Below are 20521 nucleotides of genomic sequence, written 5' to 3' on the forward strand. Positions count from 1 at the left end.
CAATTTCTGAGGGCTACCACAAAGAAGAGGAAGTCAACCTATTCTCCAAAGCACAAGAAGGCAAGACAAGAAGCAATGGATGGAAACTAATCAAGGGGACAGCCAACCTAGAAACTAAGGAGAAATTTCTGACAGTTAGAAAAATTAATCAGTGGAAGAACTTACCTCCAGAAGTTGTGGGTGCTCCAATACTGGAGGTTTTTAAGAAGAGATTGGACAACCATTTTTCAGAAATGATACTTCCTGCTTGAGCAGGGGATTTGACAAGAGGAACTCCAAGGTCCCTTCCAACTCTGTTATTCTGTTCTGTACTGAAAGAAATGTTCATACATCAGAATATATACATTTCCAAAGAAAATTGCATTTTCATTGGAGTGACATCAGACTTTGTTTTTATCAAGAGCTGTCTAGCATTCTAGCTGGTGGAAAAATATCAGATCTTTTATTTTCAGTGTAAATCTTTCCATCTATCAAATTGAAACTATCAAAGTCAATTCACTACTAAGATATTTATGGTCATGCAAAGGAAAATAGATTATTTAGCCAGGTCAAAATAAGGAGATCCCTATATTTACATATACTGCGGACCTTATTCATGTTATTTTTGTGGCTGAAATTAAATAAATTTAAATGGGGATGATTAACATAAATCCTTTCCTTTCCTCTTATTGTTCTGTTCTGATACACTTTAATCAATTTATTTCTGGGGATCCTCAGGGAAAATTATATTACAGTGCTAGAGTTGTATCCCTCTCACTGAATGTGCTGTTGAACAATAATATTATTGTTTGGGGATGAGGTAACTAGGATCTCACTAACCTTAAGAACCATCATTTCCTGTAGGATCTTCATATTTTGAATAGGTAGAAAGCCTTCAAAACTATGATTTGCTGCCTTTCATTTAGAACGGACTCTTTAAATAATAAGCAGTCCTAGAGGTGAATTCCTCAAACAGCCACATGGTGGCAGAACAGGCAAACATATTACTGAGAACTCAGAATTTTGGGGTGAGAGGAAATGAACAAAAAGCTACGACTAAGGTGTTGCAAGAAGACAAGAAGATTTTAACCAATCAAAAGATGAAGGCTGGGAGGTAAAGCAGCAGGAAATTAGCTTTTTGTCAGAGATAATAACTCGATGAAAATAAGGAGCTGTATATTCTGTTCAAAAATTAAGGAGAGTCCTGAATCATGGAACAATGCATTAGGAGTAAACAAGGTATGTATCTTTTTTGGTTGCTTTGTCTTCCTGGAGCATTATGTATTTCAATCTATTATTCTACACTGGAAGAAACCAAAAGTGGTTCTATAGTGGCTAATGTGCTGAAGGATTTGAAACTGGAAGTAGAGGAATTCATTGATCGCAGAGCCCATCTCATTTCTCAAAGCACTAAGCAGTATTTCTCCCTGGATCTTCATACTGGGGATATATTGATAAATGATAAAGTAGACCGAGATGTTTTGTGTGGCCAGACAGATGCTTGCATACTTACCTCTCAAATTGTGATTGACAACCCTTTGGAATCATATAATATTGAAATAGAAATAGAAGACATAAACGACAATGCTCCCAAGTTCTCTAAAAATGAATTTGAGATAGAAATTCCTGAGAATGTTCCTACAAATATGGTAATTCCCTTGGAATCTGCAGATGATGAGGACCTAGGAGAAAACAGCATCCAAAACTATACACTCAGTGCCAATGAATATTTTTGGCTTCATGTTCAAAAGAACAAAGACGGAATTAACAATGTGGATCTTGTTCTAAAGAGATCACTAGACAGAGAAAAGGTGCCACATCTCAATATCATCCTAATGGCTGTTGATGGTGGGGTACCACAGAAAACAGGCACTGTTCAAATTAATATTGATGTTCTGGACATTAATGATAATCCTCCTCAATTTTCCCAATCTGAATATAAGGTAAAAATAAAGGAAAACCTTCCTACGGGCACTGCAGTGGCTAAAGTGGAAGCTACGGATCTTGATTTGGGTTCAAATGCACAAGTCACCTACTCATTCCACAGAACGCCTGAAAAAATAAACAGTTTGTTCCTTTTAAATGAAAGGACTGGAGAAATCACTGTTAGGGGACAGATTGATTATGAAAAAGAAAGAAGTTATAGCATAAATATCAGAGCAATAGATGGAGGAGGACTTTCAGGTCACTGCAAGATAGTAATAGAGGTTGAAGATGAGAATGACAACCCCCCAGAAGTGTCCATCGTATCTTTGACCAGCATCTTAAAGGAGGATTCCCCATTGGAGAAGGTGGTGGCCCTCTTCAGTGTTAGAGACCAAGACTCTGGAGACAACAGCAAAATTGTCTGCTCTGTGGACATGAATCTCCCTTTTGTGCTCAAAGGCACCACAAACAACTTTTACCAGCTTGTGCTCCAAAGTCCCCTAGACAGAGAGATGGTCACTGAGTACAACATCACCATCACAGCCATTGACTGTGGCTCTCCTAGGCTCACTTCAACAAGACTGATTAATGTTCAGATTTCTGACATCAATGATAACCCTCCTCTTTTTGAAAAGGCCTCATATGACATGCAGATCCGGGAGAATCATATTCCAGGTTTGCTCATCGGCTCAGTCCACGCTGTGGATCTGGACACGAAGCAGAATGCAAAAGTGACTTACTCAGTTCTGCCTGGGAAGGGTGATGGCCTTTTGCCCACTCTCATTTCAATCAACTCTGAAACTGGAAACCTGTATGCCCTCCGATCCCTGGACTATGAGCAGATAAGAGGCTTCAGAGTTACTGTGAGGGCCTCTGATGGTGGTTCTCCTTCCCTGAGCTCAGAAGTGATTGTCCGCATCCACATCATAGATGAAAACGACAACGCTCCCTTCTTCCTGTATCCCCTCCAGAACAACACATCCCCATGCAACGAGCTGGTTCCCAAGTCAGCCGAGGCCGGCTATCTGGTCACCAAGGTGGTTGCAGTGGATGCAGATTCTGGCCAAAACTCTTGGCTTTCCTATGAATTGCTGAAGGCCACGGACCCAGCCCTTTTCAGCATAGGAGCGCAGAATGGGGAAGTGAAAACCAGGAGAGCCCTGAATGAGCGAGACACAAACAAGCAGAGGCTGGTGATTCTGGTCAGAGACAACGGTCTTCCTCCCCAGACCAGCACGGCGTTGCTTAATGTCCTTCTTGTGGATGGCTTTTCGGATCCCTTCCTGAGGAGGGTGGATGTCAGTGTGCAAGAACCGGAAGAAGATAAAACCTTGACCAAGTATTTGGTGATCTGCTTGGCTGCTGTCTCCTTTGTGTTCCTGGTCTGTATTGTTGTGTTTGTTGTGGTCAAAATCCTCAAGAAGGACCCCCAAAGCCATTTTACTGCAGCTGTTCCTCACTTCCCACCTGCCAGTGCTGATGCCCCAGAGAACTGTGCAGATTCACAGAATGGGTCGCTTCCCAGGACTTACCGTTATGATGTTTGTTTGACTGGTGGATCCTTAAGTAGCGAGTTCCGATTTCTCAGGCCCCTCTTTCCTGTCTTTTCGGTGGGAGATGTAAACATTCCTGGGTATCAGAAGAATTCTGGTTGTGAAGATATCTCTGAGCAGGTTGCAGATAACCAATTATATGAGCAGGTGAGTTACCTTTAAATATATTGATTGATTGATTGATTGATTGATTAGCTCTTTGGCCATATCAAAATGCAAAGTTCCAAAAAACAAATTATTACTAAAATTTGATAAAAGCAATTTAAAATGGAATTAGATAAAATACAATTTAAAATGAAATTGGAATAAAATAAAATGAAATTGGAATAAAATATAGTCTCAAATAAATAGTTTAAAATATAGATAAAATATGATAAAATTATATTTTGGTGTTACCCCTGCAATCTACCCCAATCAGTGCCACATATGCAGATCTCAACTGAATCATTTTGCTTAAGTACTGTGCTGTGTTAAATGTTATTTTCAGATTCTGGCCAGACATAAGGTAAGTTGTTTTGATATGGAGATCCCAATGGGTCATTTTTTGGTATATAGACCGAGATACCTGTCTCTCTCCCTCTTAAACAGGCAACAATCAAATAGGATGTGAGCCAGGTCTTCTACCTCTGGCACTCTGCATATGCAGAGATGTTCATTGTAGGGTATGGAATGGAATCTCCCACATCTAACCATTGTGTTGAGCTGTTCGAATCTCGCTCGAATAAATATCTCCCTTAGATGTTTTGGCAGTTGTAACTTCAAATAGCTGTCTATTTGAAAAGTACGTTTGTATTTGCTCAGTCATTTCAAGTTACCCACCTTACTAAGGATAGCTAGGTCATATTGTGTTTCTATATCTTTAATTCTTTGGGCAGCTCTTTTTTAAAATCGTTTTGTCATGCAAGAGTCAGGAAGGCCACAGCTTCTTACAAAATTTGTTAGTTTGATGATCCAGGAGATTTGTGATTGTGATTTTATTTGCTCTAGTAGACATAGCTTGGGGAGTCTATCAGTCTCTATATTGGCTTTATGCCAGTAATTATATGCTCTAATTTGGGATAATGCATGAATTGTATGAATTCCCAATTCAGCTCCAGCTGCTACAGAAGATGTTCTTAGATCTACATCTAAAATACATCTCAAATGCTGGGACTGTGTTTGTTCTAGGACTTTGGTTGAGTATAGACCCCAAACGTCTGCTTCATATAAGAGCATAGGGGTAATCTTAGCTTTATATATTTTAATTAATGGGGCTAGGGTCCCTGTGTAACGATGATTCTTCAGTTTAAGCAGTAAATTCAAACGAGCTTTTGCTCTAAGTGTACTCCATTGATGATGGCAGGCCCAAGATCCAGTCTTGGAAAAAGTTATGCCTAAATATACAAAGGTGTTAACCTGTTTAATTGGTTCACCGTCTAATTGCCATCTATGTCTCTATTGATGTTTTCCAAACACCATGATTTTTTATTTAGATTTACTAATGGTTAGGGAGTTATCCTGGCAATAAGAACTGAATCTTCTTAATAGCCTACTTGTGAATACGATAATAAAATCATATCATCAGCATAGAGCAAGCTGTTACAGTATGTATTTAGGATCATTGGCATATGTACCATGGGATCCTTCATTAACCTTGGCAAATCATTGATATATAAACTAAATAATAATGGGGCCAGGACACACCCTTGCATTACCCCTTTATTTGTGTGAATTTGTTGTTGTTGTTAATTGCGAAGTCGTGTCTGACCCATCGCGACCCCATGGAAAACGTTCCTCCAGGTCTTCCTGTCCTCTACCATCTTCTGGAGTCCATTTAAGTTCACACCTACTGCTTCAGTGACTCCATCTAGCCATCTCATTTTCTGTTGTCCCATTCTTCTATTGTCCTCAATCTTTCCCAGCATTAGGCCCTTCTCCAATGAGTCCTTCCTTCTCATTAGGTGGCCAAAGTATTTGAGTTTCAACTTCAGGATCTGGCCTTCTAAAGAGCAGTCGGGGTTGATCTCTTCTAGGACTGACCAGTTTGAACGCCTTGCAATCCAAGGGACTCGCAGGAGTCTTCTCCAGCACCATAGTTCAAAGGCCTCAATTCTTTGGCGCTCAGCCTTTCTTATGGTCCAACTTTCACAGCCATACATTGCAACTGGGAAAACCATGGCCTGGACTATACGCACTTTTGTTGGCAGGGTGATGTCTCTGCTTTTTAGTATGCTGTCTAGATTTGCCATAGCTTTCCTCCCCAGGAGCAAACGTCTTTTAATCTCTTGGCTGCAGTCCCCATCTGAGGTGATCTTGGAGCCCAGAAAAATAAAATCTGTCACTACCTCCATTTCTTCCCCATCTATTTGCCAGGAATTGAGAGGGCCGGATGCCATGATTTTGGTTTTCTTAATGTTGAGTTTCAAGCCAACTTTTGCACTCTCCTTCTTCATCCGCATCAACCCCATACAGCACCCCATTAAAATAGAACCTAGACTGCTGGCTTTAATTAAAGCCCTTTATACAAGGGCTTTAATTAAAGCCAGCAGTCTAGGTTCTATTTTAAGAGCTGTCAGTTTACTCCATAGTACTTCTCTGTTTACCATCCATATCAAATGCTGCTGTGAGGTCTATAAAAGCAGCAAACAGGGGTCTCCTCTTATAGGCATATTTGGCAATTAGATGGTTCAAGACAAAGCAGTTATCAATAGTGAATCGACTTTGTCTAAAACCTGCTTGTTCTTCTGCAAGGATATGGTTTTCCTCTATCCAGATTTCAATTCTATTTAAAAGGAACCTAGCACATATTTTTGCTGCAATGTCAATCAGACTGATGGGCTTATAATTACTAGGATCCTTTTTATTTCGTTTTTAATATATGGGGACAACTATTGCCATTTTCTACCCATCTGGTATATGGCAGGTGTTATTTATATGTGTAAAAAGACCTGCCAATACTGGTCACCACCAATTTCTTAAATAATTCTGCTGGTAAAAATCCTCACCTGAGGCTTTATTGCTCTTTAAGCTTTTAATGATGGATTGTATCTCCTTTCCCGAGACTAGTGGCCAAGGGGGAGGAGTTTTAGAGTTTACTAAATCACTGCTTAAAGACAGTTTGTCTGCAGTTCCATGGAAGCACACAAACACTGGTAATAATTCTCCCAGTCCTCAGCAGAGATTGGTATATCAAATGCAAATCTCTGTTCCTTTAGAACACCTGCTACAGAGTGCCAAAATATTACTGGGTTATGACTTTTGGCAGCCAACTCGAGTTCTGACCAAATTGAAATGGCAAAACTTTTTTTCTTTAATTTTATAATTCTTTTATATTCCCTTCTTATGTGCAACATCTCAGCTTTTATATGAACAGTAGGATTCCTCTGGGCGAGCCTCATGGCTGCCTTCAATTTCTTTTTCAGCTGCTGGTATTCAGGGTCAAACCAATGGGGTCTTCACACTTGGGCTCTTTTTGTAGCAGGTTTAGTTGTTAGGTATTTCTTCAGGATATTACAGAGATTAGAGAATGCGTTGAAGGCTGACAGCCAGTCAGTAGTAGATGACTGGATTGTTCTAGCCCAGTTGGTAGCATTCTCTGCTTTAACGCAGTCTGTTATTGCCTTAGCATGAACTTTGGCCCAAATTAATCTTTTATTTTGGGTCACCTCTACCTTTTTGGTGAGCCATTTGTCAACCATGTTATATGATCTTAAATCTGAGCGACCTCACAATGTCACACTTACAGGCTGATGGTTGCTATCATCGCTAAAGTGTACCGTGACCTCCGAGAAGAGGTTGACTTTATATCTAGACACACAAAAGAGATCCAGTACACTGCTTGAATGGACCAAGGGTTATGTGTAAGGATAAGTGTAATTTTTATCCTTACCTCCCAGAATTTGGAGATTACCTTTAAAGATTAAGGAGACTAGAAACAGGCCAGCAGTGTTACTTTTGCGGTCTCTTGAGAGCCACTGAGGATGGTTATCAAAAAACTCCCCTGGGACTCCCTTCTTCTGGGCAAACTCATACAAAGAGGAGCCCAACCTGGCGTTAAAATCTCCTAGTAATGCTACTATGACTGAGGATACAATACAGATATATCGTGTAGGATAACTTCCAGATCCATCCAGTATTCAGAATTATAATACCGGGATGTGTTTGGAGGGATATACACATTTACAGTATTAACTCAAACTCTTTATATCCAAATTTAACAGCTAGGAAATATGAATACTTATCTTCGTTTTATAGTTTCTCCCCCTGCCATTGCAACTCTTGCTTTATAAGAATGCATAACCCACCAGAGGGTCTCCCTTTGTTTTTTGGGCTGGGGAAGCCCATCCCTGAAAGCCTGGCAATTGTACTGGTTCATCCACTTCGATTAACCAGGTTTCCTATTACATCAAATCTGGAGAGGAAGTTCATTAGTCCACTATCAACCGTCCCTTTCCAGCCAGCCACGTTCCAGGTCAGCATCTGTATGGGATTCCCAGGGGCAAGATGGTCTGGCTTGGTTGATTGGCTAGGTGGTAAGAATGCTGGATGTCAACTTGACATTGGAGCTGGGTTGATATTAACTATACTTCCATATAAACACAGTTACTATGAGATTCGATATTTCTCCTTGTGAGTTGCAGAACTTCTTGTTGTTCGTCTTTATCTTGATTGCCAGCGTGCCTCTGCTTTTGCTCCAAGATTGACATTTCTTCAGGTGGGCCGGTACTCCGGCTTTCCCTCTCCTTGTCTAGTTGTCCTACTGGATAATCAATTTGGACTTGTACTACCAGGTCCTGTTGGATGTCCCTTTCCTCCTCTTTTTGTTTTGGGCTAGTACGCCTTCTCTTTTTATTTATTGGGGCTTGAGTGCTTTCAAAAGCCAGACTTGATAGCAGTTCCATGGAGGAGCTGCCAGTAGGAAGCAAAACATTCAAGCTTTCTGTTGCATCAGTTGCCAACCTCAACGTTTGACCAATTATTTCTATCTTCTCCAGTATCATCTCTTGGTCTCCTGCGGAAAGGGTAGCAAACTGATAGACTAGCTCTTCTTTGTCATCCATGACCTGAAGCTTTCCATTGTGTAGGTTTAAATATTCTTTTTTATTGTCCTTGTCTTTTCATAACCTTGTTAGTTGAGGGCTTGTTTGTTTGGCCATTGGTATTTTGGAGTAATAGACACCTTGTAATTCATAGTTCCTTCAGAATAGCATAGGCCCAAATATATTTCTTATTTCTGTGGAAATAAAGCATTTTTTTCTGGAAGGAAGAGAGGAACATCCCTGAAGATGCTTTTTCTTTCGTAAATCACTAAGCCCATCATGCTACAACTTGATATTTTCTTCCTGGGAGACAGAGGATGCACCTTCTCACTGATCTTCAACCCCACTCAGCTGCAAAGTCCAAATACAGTTTAAGTGTAGGCCACCCAACCAAGCAGAAGAAATAGATGAACTTTTTGCTAATCAGTTAACAAATGTATGTAAGAAACACAGTAGTAATGGGGGACTTTAATTACCTTGACATTAACTGGGAAACAAACTCAGCAGCAAGTAGGAGATTGAACAGGTGCCTGACCAACCTAGCTGACAAGTTTGTTACCCAAAAGGTAGAGGAGGCAACTAGAAGGGCAGCTATATCGGACCTTATTCTTACTAACCAAGAAGTAGTGATAGAGAGGATTGAAACTGCAGGAACTTTGGGGAAGAATGACCATGTCACATTAGAACTCAAAATAAAACAAACACAAGCAACAGACCATAATCAAACCAGAATCTTAGACTTTAAAAGAGCTGATTTTAATAAAGTCAGAGCTGAGGGGGGATCCCACAGATGAAAACCTTAAAGTGGAAAAAAAAACTCAAGAAGTTTGGGAAACTCTGAAAAATACGATAATAAAAACACAGTTCCACTCAATACCATTGGAAAAAAAAAAGAAATCCAAGAAAAAAGTAGCATGGTTGCATAAAGAACTCTCTGACCAACTGAAAGAAAAAAGGGGTAAGTACAAAAAACGGAAAGAGGGGCACATACCTAAGGCAGAATAGCAACAAATAGTCCAAACCTGCAAAGATGAAGTTAGGAAAACTAAGGCTTAGAATGAAGTAAAACTTGCAATAAAAAGTTTTTTTCAACACATAACAAACAAGAATAAAGTCAAAGAACGATTAGGGAAGGGAAGTAAATAGTGGTGTACCCCAAGATTCTGTTTTAAGCTCAGTACTCTTCAATATCTTCATAAAAGATCTAGATGAGAGAATAGAAGGGGGTCTCTTCAAATTTGCAGATGACACTAAGTTGGCAGGAATAGCCTATACCCCAGGAGATAGGCTCAAGATCCAAAAGGCTCTTGACAGACTTGAACGCTGGGCCCTGTCTAAACAAAATGAAATTCAGTGTAGATAAAAGTATGGTTTTATACTTAGGCTAGAAAAAACAAACTTATAGGTACAGACTAGGTAAAACTTGGCTTAATGCCAGTAACCAGGAGAGGGATTTTAGATTCCAAGTGGACAATCACTTAAATATGAGGCAACAGTGTGTGGCAACAGTCAAAAAAAGCCAATGCAATCCTAGGCTGCATTAATAGAGGGATAGAATAAAAATCATGTGAAATGTTAGTAACGTTTTACAAGGCCTTTGTACGATCACACTTGGACTATTGCTTCCAGTTTTTGTCACCATATTATAAAAAAGATGTTGAGCCTCTGGAAATGGTGCAGAGAAGAGCAACAAAGATGGTTAGTGGCTGGACACTAAAACATATGAAGAACAGTTACAGGAATTGGATATGTCTAGTGTAGTAACAAGAAGGACTAGGGATGACATGATACCAATGTTCCAATATTTGAGGGGCTGCAAAAGTTGAAGGGTCAAACTATTTTCCAAAGCACATGAAGGCAAGACAAGAAACAATGGATGGAAATTAACCAAAGAGAGAAGCAAACTAGAACTAAGGAGAAATTTCCTAATGGTGAGAACAATCAACAATCAACCGAGTGGAATAGCTTGCCTTCGGAAGTTTGGAGTGCCCAAACACTGGAAGTTTCAAAAAGTGACTGGACAGCCATTTGTCTAAGTTCTTTGCCCTATTCGTATATGAGATACACAGTAAAAAAAATGGAGGTCACCTTTCTATCCATTCAGTAAGAAAGACCTATTCTAGATTTTCTGTGTTTTATCATGATCGGTACTGGCAGTGATTGACATAAACACTGACTGGAGACAGAGGTGCTCTATTAATTTGTAATTAAAATTTTCCATGGCAGGAAGTACAGTAAATAGATACCTGTCAAGTTATCTATTCCAAAACAAAGATAAAACTGGCGTTTGTAATATCCACAATTCAGACAGTATCTTATTTTTACTTGGCAATGATTTTTCTTTCTAAGGTTAAAAGTGAATAAATTATTCTGTTAATGTGTCTGATTATAAGGATGCTTATGCTCACATCACTTACATTTTAGCCAAGTACAGGAAATGTGCTCAGATCATTCAAGTTAAACAATCATACTGGAGAAATTACTGTTGAAGGAAAAATTGATTACGAAGAAAATGGCACGTATGAAATGAATACGAAAACCAAAGATGGAGGTGGACTATCCGCTTACTGTAAAGTCCATGTGGACATTGAGGATGAGAATGACAAAGCCCCAGAAATGACGCTATCACCTGTCACTAATTCCACACCAGAAGATTCTCCCCCAAGAACAGAAGTGGCCATTTTCAGTACCATTGACCCAGACTCTGGCAACAATAGCAGAACTACTTGCAACATTGATTCCAACCTGCCCTTTATCATAAAATCCACAAAGAACAATTATTAACAGCTTGTGATTCAACAACCATTGGACAGAGAACAAATTTATGATGACTCCTCTGGACACTTATGCAGATGCCTCTCCAGATGCTACTTCAAGAAGGATGAACTGATTCCTGGCGTGTCAGGAGGGGAGGCAGCTGAGAGCTATAAGCCAGGAGTGGAGTGATCAAGGACAAGGGAGCGACCGGACAAGCAGCAGCCTGTGCTAGAGACAGCTGCACCTGGGAAACCCAGAGGCTTTGGGTGGAGAGGACACACAGCAGCAGATGGTCAGTGGAGATGAAGAAGAAATGCCTTCTCCTCCTGATCCGAGAGCATGTAGAGCTGAGAGTAGTCAGGCACAATGAAGGTCAGTTAGGCTACTTGTGAGAAGGCAGTTTTGCCCCTCTTGATTGGCTGCACCAAGAAACAGCTATTTAGCTCAGCAAGGGGAGTGAAATGATGCTGAGAACAATGTGTTTGTTCCCTTGCTGTGTGTTCTTTAGCTGTTGTGATTCTTGCCTTGAACTTTGGATTGTGCCTCTTCAACTCTGGGGTTGCCTTGTGGATTTCCCTTTGCCTTGTGGACTTACCTTTGCCCTGGGGTTTTGCTTTTGCTTTTTGGACTTGCCTATACCTAGCAGACTTGCCTTTGCCTAGTGGACTTGCCTTGTGTTTGTGTTGTGGACTAGTGCTGGCTTCTTTTGAGTAGCCTGTTGAGTTCATTGGGGGTGGGCTAGTGCTGGTAAAGGGAATAGTCAAGGAATACTAATACAGGCTTGGAAGCCTTAATAAAGACTCCTAATACCTGTGGTGTGTGTGTCTGTGAAACTGGGACAGCACAAAATATAATGTCACAGCCACTGACCAAGGCTCTCCCAGACTCACTTCAATGAGAATTATTGCTATTCATATTTCAGATATCAATGACAACTCTCTGGTATTTGAAAAATCTTTTTATAATTTGCACTTACAGAAAACAATTTCCAGGTCTGTTCACTGGATTCATACACGCAATTGATTTGGACACAAAGCAGAATGTCAAAGTGACCTATTTGCTTTTGCTTGGGAAGATCAGGAATGGCCCAGCATCACCTTTCATCTCCATCAGCTCTGAAACTGGGAACTTCTGTGCCATTTGATCTATAGATTATGAGGATATACACATTTTCTCTGATGAACAAGTTAAAGAAACAATGATAACTTGGGCAAATATTTTTGGACATAATGTACAATGAGAAAAATGGCAAAACTTGTGGGAAATAAACTATAAAATAACAAGGGCAGCTACTTATAAAGAAAATTTATATAAAATGTTTTATAGATGGCATTTGCCACCTGCAAGATTAGCAAAAATGTTTAAAAACATGTCTAGTAATTGTTGGAAATGTAGGCAAAAGCCAGGCACGTACTATCACCTCTGGTGGACATGCCCTAAAGCAAAAAAAAATTTAGTCAAAAATACAAATGTGGTTAGAGAAAACATTAAGAAAACATGTAGATTTTAAGCCAGAACTATTTCTTCTAGGTATAATCACAGAAAATGTATATATTTAATATTACATGTATTAATAGCAGCAAAAATTACATTTGCACAGTATTGGAAAAATGAAGAAATACCAATGGAAGAAGACATAATTAGGAAAATTTTGTGTGGAAATGGATAGGCTTACATTGAAAATGAAAGGGTTAATGAAAGAAGAAACCGAATATTTTCAAACATGGGATAACTTTTACAAATGGCTAGAAAAACAGAGTAGAGAGTAGGAGTGGAAATTGAGCTCAGAAACCATGGTCCGAGTTCTTATCAGAGATGAGAATGACAACGCCCCCTTCGTCCTCTGCCCCCTTCAGAACAGCACTTCTCCATCAAAGGAGCTGGTTCCCAGGGGAGCAGAGACAGGCTACCTGGTCACCAAAGTGGTGGCAACGGACAGGGACTCAGGGCAGAATTCTTGGCTTTTCTATCAATTGCTGAAGGCCACAGATCCGAGTCTCTTCGCTGTTGGGACTCAGAATGGGGAAGTGAAAACCACGAGGCCAGTGAACATCTGGGATTCTGCATCTAATCTCCCTATGAGACAGAATTTGCACAGGAATTGTGGAGATCCTAGTTGTGACTCATATTGTCAGGTCTATAATTATGACGCGTATTTAGTTGATGGATCTTTAAATAGTGAGTTCAGATTTCTCAGACCTCCATTTCTATTTTTGATGGATCACATGAATCTCTGGATTAAATCTGCAGAACCTTTTGGTCATGAAGTAGAGACAAAACGTGTATGCCAAGTGAGAATAATTCTGGGTTGTTGTTTTTTTTTATGGTGAATTTGAAAATGGTATTGGGAATGTTCTATTGCACTCTATCTTATGTTTTTATTTTTTACTGAATTTGTTCTAATTTGTGTAAAATGTAGACCTGAATTAAACACATTTAAAAATATATAAATTTGACGTCTCTCTTTTTTGTTATTGTAATATACATATACCTTAAAATTCATATACCTTTAAAATACTTAAAATATTTTTTCCTTTTATAAATTGAGGGAAATTAATGATTTTGCTGTTCTTGTAATTTGCAATTTGCTGTTCTCTGTAATTTGTTACATTTCCATGATTATGACTTCCCAAACTATTTCTGCTAGTAGAAAGTTAATGGTATCAACTAAAGCACAGAGAAATAAGAAATGAACACATAAAATAGGCTCCCAGATATTCTTTTTTAAAAAATCTCTATGTTAGAAGTTGTTTATCAACAAATACTATAGAATTTTACTAGAAATTTCACATAAATATCCCATTTTCAAATTTTATCTTTTTCTTAACAAAGACAATTCAAAAGGTAGTGAGACCGAAAATAAAAGTCAGGGTAATTATAAGAGAAAAGTAGTCAGTACTTTTTCAGTTAAAGATCATAAGCATGTTTTCCAGAAATTTTACTAACTTTTGCTGAACTTTTTAAATCAAATAATCTGTTTCAAATAACTAAGCAATATATCTCAGATCTTCAAGTTTATGTCTATTGTGCAAAGAGATTTGTTTCCTTATTCAGCCACATAGTGGCAGCACAGGCTAACATATTAATAGACACCCAGAATGTTGTCTGAGGAATGCTGAGGAAATGATTATTAGAGAAGGGAATGAAACAAAACCTCAGCAGAACATGAGAAAAATTTCAGTGGAACCAAATATCCACACTGCACAACAAAACAGGTTTTCCTTATCAGCAAACATTTTCACTGGATAAAAATTAGGAAGCGTATGTTTGGAGCAAAAATTGAAGATAAAGAAATTTCCTACACAATGGAAGATCACTTCCTCAAGGACAAACAAGGTCTGTATCTTTTGCTTTTCCTCAGTCTTTTTGGAACACTGTGTAGTTCAGTTCATTATTCTGTCCCTGAAGAAAAGAAAAATGGGTTTGTGGTGGCTAATGTATTGCAGGATTTGAAATTGAAAAAAGGAGAACTCTCTACTCGTCGAGCCTGTTTAATTTTTGACAACACTAAGGAATATTTCCACCTTGATATCCAAAGTGGGAATTTGTTGATAAATGATAAAATAGACAGAGAAGTTTTATGTGGCCAAAAGGAGCCTTGTATAATTTTATCCCAAATTGTTCTAGAAAACCCACTGAAATTCCATAGTATTGAAATACAAGTAGAAGATGTGAATGATAATGCTCCTAACTTCACAAAAAATATATTTACTATACAAATACCAGAACATGTCCCAGTGAATACCCGAATTCAGATGGAGTCTGCTCAAGATGCTGATCTAGGAAAAAATGGTATCCAAAATTACACACTCACTAAAAATTCACATTTCACAGTAGACGTACAGATTGATGAACATGAAAAGAGAAATGTTGACCTTATTCTGCAGAAACCACTAGACAGGGAGAAGATGCCTCATCTTCAGTTAATTCTGATGGCCATTGATGGAGGAGTGCCACAAAAAACAGGCACTGTTCAAATTAATATTGATGTTCTAGATATAAATGATAACTCTCCTCAATTTTCTCAGTCTGAATATAAGGTAAGAATAAAGGAAAATCTTCCTGTGGGCACACTGCTGATTAAGCTGGAGGCTAGAGATCCTGATTTTGGTTCAAATGCACAGATCCTCTACGCATTCCATCGAGTGTCTGAAAGAATAAACAATTTATTCCTTTTAAATGAAAGGACTGGAGAAATCACTGTTAGGGGACAGATTGATTATGAAAAGGAAAGGAGTCATAGCATAAACATCAAAGGAATGGATGGAGGAGGTCTCTCGGGTCACTGCAAGATATTAATAGAGATTGAAGATGAGAATGACAACCCCCCAGAAGTGTCCATCATATCTCTCATCAGCACTTTAAAGGAGGATTCTCTCCCAGACACAATGGTGGCGCTCTTCAGTGTTAGAGACCAAGACTCTGGAGACAACAGCAAAACGGTCTGCTCCGTGGAGATGAACATTCCTTTTGTGCTCAAAAGCACCGAAAACAACTTTTATCAGCTTGTGCTCCAAAGTCCCCTAGACAGAGAGACGGTCACTGAGTACAACATCACCATCACAGCCATTGACTGTGGCTCTCCTAGGCTTACTTCAACAAGGCTGATTAATGTTCAGATCTCCGATGTCAATGATAACCCTCCTCTTTTTGAAAAGCCTTTATATGACATGCAGATCCGGGAGAATCATATTCCAGGTTTGCTCATTGGCTCAGTCCACGCTATGGATCTGGACACGAAGCTGAATGCAAAAGTGACTTACTCAGTTCTGCCTGGGAAGGGTGATGGCCTTTTGCCCACTTTCATTTCAATCAACTCTGAAACTGGAAACCTGTATGCCCTCCGATCCCTGGACTATGAGCAGATCAGAGGCTTCAGAGTTACTGTGAGGGCCTCTGATGGTGGTTCTCCTTCCCTGAACTCAGAAGTGATTGTCCGCATCCACATCATAGATGAAAACGACAATGCTCCCTTCTTCCTGTATCCCCTCCAGAACAACACATCCCCATGCAATGAGCTGGTTCCCAAGTCAGCCGAGGCCGGCTATCTGGTCACCAAGGTGGTTGCAGTGGATGCAGATTCTGGCCAAAACTCTTGGCTTTCCTATGAATTGCTGAAGGCCACGGACCCAGCCCTTTTCAGCATAGGAGCGCAGAATGGGGAAGTGAAAACCAGGAGAGCCCTGAATGAGCGAGACACAAACAAGCAGAGGCTGGTGATTCTGGTCAGAGACAACGGTCTTCCTCCCCAGACCAGCACGGCGTTGCTTAATGTCCTTCTTGTGGATGGCTTTTCGGATCCCTTCCTGAGGACGGTGGAGGTCAGTGTGCAAGAACCGGAAGAAGATAAAACCTTGACCAAGTATTTGGTGATCTGCTTGGCTGCTGTCTCCTTTGTGTTCCTGGTCTGTATTGTTGTGTTTATTGTGGTCAAAATCCTCAAGAAGGACCCCCAAAGCCAATTTACTACAGCTGTTACTCACTTCCCACCTGCCAGTGCTGATGCCCCAGAGAACTGTGCTGATTCACAGAATGGATCGCTTCCCAGGACTTACCGTTATGATGTTTGTTTGACTGGTGGATCCTTAAGTAGCGAGTTCCGATTTCTCAGGCCTCTCTTTCCTGTCTTTTCGGTGGGAGATGTAAACAATCCCCAGGGCCACAGAACATCTTCTGGTTCCCAAGATACTGGTCAGGAGATTGCAGATAGTCAATTAAAGGAAGAGGTGAGTTCACCTTTAAATGAAAGCACAGATTTCTTATCTTTCTTTTTCTGAATTCTTTTGTTTCACTTTTTCTGTGAGTATCCTCCAATTATTTAAGGCTTGCTTATATAATACAATGAAGTAGAATAAATTGGGACACCAGTAACTATCTTTTTACTGTATAACGTAGCATCACTTGAGGTCATGGTATTTAGTTGGGGCTAGCATTTTTTATAAATACAAACATTAAGTTGTGTTAAATAGATTTCTATTTTTATTTTTTATTATAAATTGAAATGTCTTAGTATGTTATACAAATTTGGCCATTTGGTTAAGATAAAAGTATGTGCTGATGTAGCATTTGCAGCAGAGGAAATATATAGAAAAACATTAATGAACCTATAATCAGTCATGTATATTATTGTCATGGAAAATATTACCTGCAGATATCATATTTTCAGGTTTGGGCTTCAGAGGCTATCCTTAAAAGCTTTCAGTAATAAAGAAGTCTTCTGTATGTAAGAAAAATTGAGGCCTGTTACCACAAGCCTTCCTCATCTTCTAGTTGTAGCTTGCTATATTACACAGTAGCTTACAGAACAAGCCCTCATTTTTCAACCACCATGCCATATAGGTAAATAATTAAATACTGGCTTAGAGATATACTGATAATCCAAGATATATTGTAGATGAGTTATTTCTCACAACATTTCCTGCTAAATATTCCTAAATATACAAAGAACCAATTACTTATATTTGGTACTCTGAATGATTGGTTTTCTTTCTAGTGTTTATCTTTGGAGTTTGGCCAAGAACAGTTGGATAAAGACACATCTATGGGGAGGGTTGCCCCGGTTCCTCCCTTAAAGAGGCATTAATCCAGACACACAGGTCCCATTCAACCACACAATTAAACCAGCTGATCAAGCTTATATGAAGCAGATATTATGTTACTGAAGGCTTTTTCCACATCCTGGAAGCTCAAAATCTCAATAGGCAAGACGCTTGCCCTCAGAAGTTGTGCATTCTCCCTCACTGGAGATTTTTAACATTGGACAGCCATTTGTCTGCAACTCACTGGCCACAGCTCGATACTGGGCCACGGCTTGTTCCAAATTTGGCCGCAAGAGTAGCAGGTGAATCCATGTATGCAGCTCCTTTTGCATGAGTGTGAGACACTCTTGTCTGCATGAAGCTCTATTCGTGTGAGCAGTGGGTGTGCCCACTTTACATGCATGCTGAGTGCCCACTACTTGTACAAATGGAGCTTCACTTGCATGTGCGAGTGCTCATCACTCGTGCAAATGGAGCTGCAAATGCTTGCACCTGCCACTCACACAAAACCATTTCCTCTCCCCCCCACCAGTCCACAAACCTGGAAAGGTTGGGGACCATTGTTCTATGGTCTCCTGCTTGAGCAGGGGTGGGACTAGAAGACCTCCAAGATCCCTTCCACCTCTGTTATTCTATTATTCTGAAGTGATAACTGATCCAGGAAAGCTTATGCAAAAAAGCGGCGGGAGTCTTTGAATGGATCGGTGCCTTTGTCGTCAGTGGTATTGTCTTCCATCCGGATCGCTATCTGCGGGTCTGCGAGGAGGGGGGACTACTGAATCAGCGGACGTCCCCGGGGCTGCAGGTTCCAATTCCTCCTCAGTGTCTCTCTAGTTGGGGCTCCAGGAGCTGGTGCGACCGTGGGGCTCAGAATTCTCCTCTCCTAGGGAGTTGAAGGTTCTCTTCATCAAATTGATAGCTTTCTCTAGGATCCAGCTCGAGTGCTGTGCCTAGCTTCCTTCTTCTTCGCTTGCATACAGAGATTTCTCCATTTCCTGCTTCCATTCTGGTTGATTGGCCCCCCATCTCAGAGTCACCTTTCTTGATTTCTTTTCCCACTTGCCTTTCTTTCCAATGCCCATTGACCACCGAGGTTTGTGGTTACGCGTCTCCACCACTTCTTCTCCTGAGGAATCTGACCTCTCAGATCCCGACATCTGGCAAGTTTTCAGTTGGGACAATGGCTCCCTCTCCGGGGGGGGGGGCTTTCTCCCTTCCCTGCTTCGTCATCTGACATGGTATTTTTTGCAAAGTTCTCCCTTCCAGGTTGACAAATTTTGCAGATCCTGTCTAATGTTAGGACCCACCTCAATTTACATCTTAAGAAAACAGAACTCTTGGAACGTCTCTTCCAACAGGAATCTTATTAAGGGAAACTGATTGCAGGCATCAATGTTTTAAAGTGTTCCCAAGCAGCCCTCACCCCACAGTTCTTCCGGGCGATTCAATACATCAGTCCGCTCTGTCGGCACAATCACTCATTTTCTCTTTTCCCAGATCCCAGGTGTTGCATCTTCCCCCCACTTTTCCCTCACTGCCGGCAAAGGGGAGAAATTCAGAGGGAATAGGATGAAAGGCAATGGCCGCATTGTTATGTTTAGTACTCTCGAAGAGAATCAGCAAATGGTTACTTTGTAGTTAATGAAGGAAGTGAGAGTCATAAAACTCCCATGCTTACCCTCCTCCTCTTCTGTAGTAAGACAGAATCCAGAAGAGAGTAAGAATTGGTTTTATATCAGAGTAGGTAGATAGAAATTAAATATAATTGGATTCTGACAGAATTGGTTCATCTGTCAGGTGCTATATTATAAGATTTTTTGGAATGTTTGTTCCCAAGATTAACACAGCTACACCTGTGAAAATTAGAATACGTCATTCTGAAATCCTGTTATAGATAATGTAGGTTATTGATTGCTTATATCTCACTTTCAAAGGTACTTGCATTGTAAGATAGTAAGTAGAGTCTCCATCTCTCTATCACATTGCAATGTGGTCAGTTCTTTATACAAGTTCTCTACTATGTTTCATTTATTTACATCTTTATTTGTTCATATTCTGACTTTCATTTAGGAGCTGAAGCTGTTATATATAACATCCATTCTTCCATTTTTCCCAAAAGAATCTGTGAGGTAGCTTACTAATGGACGGGTTCAGTCTGCTTGCTGCAAAGTTCTTGTTGACGTCGAGAATGAGAATGACAATGCCCCAGAAATTCCATATCATGCATCACAAGCTTGTTACCTGAAAACTCTTCCTCAGAAACACTGGTAGTTGTGTTTAGTGTTAGTGACCAAGACCTGGGAAATAATGGCAAGATTACAGGCCACCCTGCTGCAAACCTGCCATTTCTGCTGAAACTCAAAAAGAACAATTATTACCAGTTTGTGACTCAACAACCATTGGACAAACAACACCTGTCTGAATATAACATAAGATTTTGACCAAGGCTCCCGCAAGCTTACTTCAATAATAGTTATTAATATTCATATTTTAGATGTCAGTGATAACTCTCCGATGAAATATCTTTCTATGATTTGTACTTTGAAGAAAACATTTCAGATTTGCTCATTGGATCAGGCCATGTAGCAGAATGCCAAAGTGACCTATTTGCTCTTCTCTGGGAAGGTCAGGGATAGAGCTGTATCATCTTACATCTGTCGGGGGGGGGGGAATCCAGCAAAGAAAAACAAGAGATAGAAACACAACAAATACTTACTTTAAAATTCAGAGGTTTGTTTTATTGTAATTT

At 40.0% G+C, this 20521-nt stretch overlaps 1 protein-coding gene across 1 annotated transcript in view; it reads left to right on the forward strand.

Moving 5' to 3' along the window:
* Positions 1-1477: 1477 nt before the first annotated feature.
* The window catches only part of LOC120300282 (protocadherin Fat 4-like), an 85847-nt gene continuing 66803 nt past the window's right edge, over positions 1478-20521 (forward strand). The window contains exons 1-6 of the mRNA XM_039326100.1: positions 1478-3605; positions 10901-11255; positions 12156-12225; positions 14490-16959; positions 17935-18074; positions 19707-19717. Of these exons, the coding sequence (XP_039182034.1) occupies positions 1626-3605; positions 10901-11255; positions 12156-12225; positions 14490-16959; positions 17935-18074; positions 19707-19717 (5026 nt within the window). The 5' untranslated portion in view covers positions 1478-1625. The remainder of the gene's footprint in view (positions 3606-10900; positions 11256-12155; positions 12226-14489; positions 16960-17934; positions 18075-19706; positions 19718-20521) is intronic.

Source organism: Crotalus tigris, unplaced genomic scaffold (assembly GCF_016545835.1).
Source record: "Crotalus tigris isolate CLP2741 ecotype Arizona unplaced genomic scaffold, ASM1654583v1 scf7180000024339.11422700, whole genome shotgun sequence".
Taxonomy (NCBI): domain Eukaryota; kingdom Metazoa; phylum Chordata; class Lepidosauria; order Squamata; family Viperidae; genus Crotalus; species Crotalus tigris.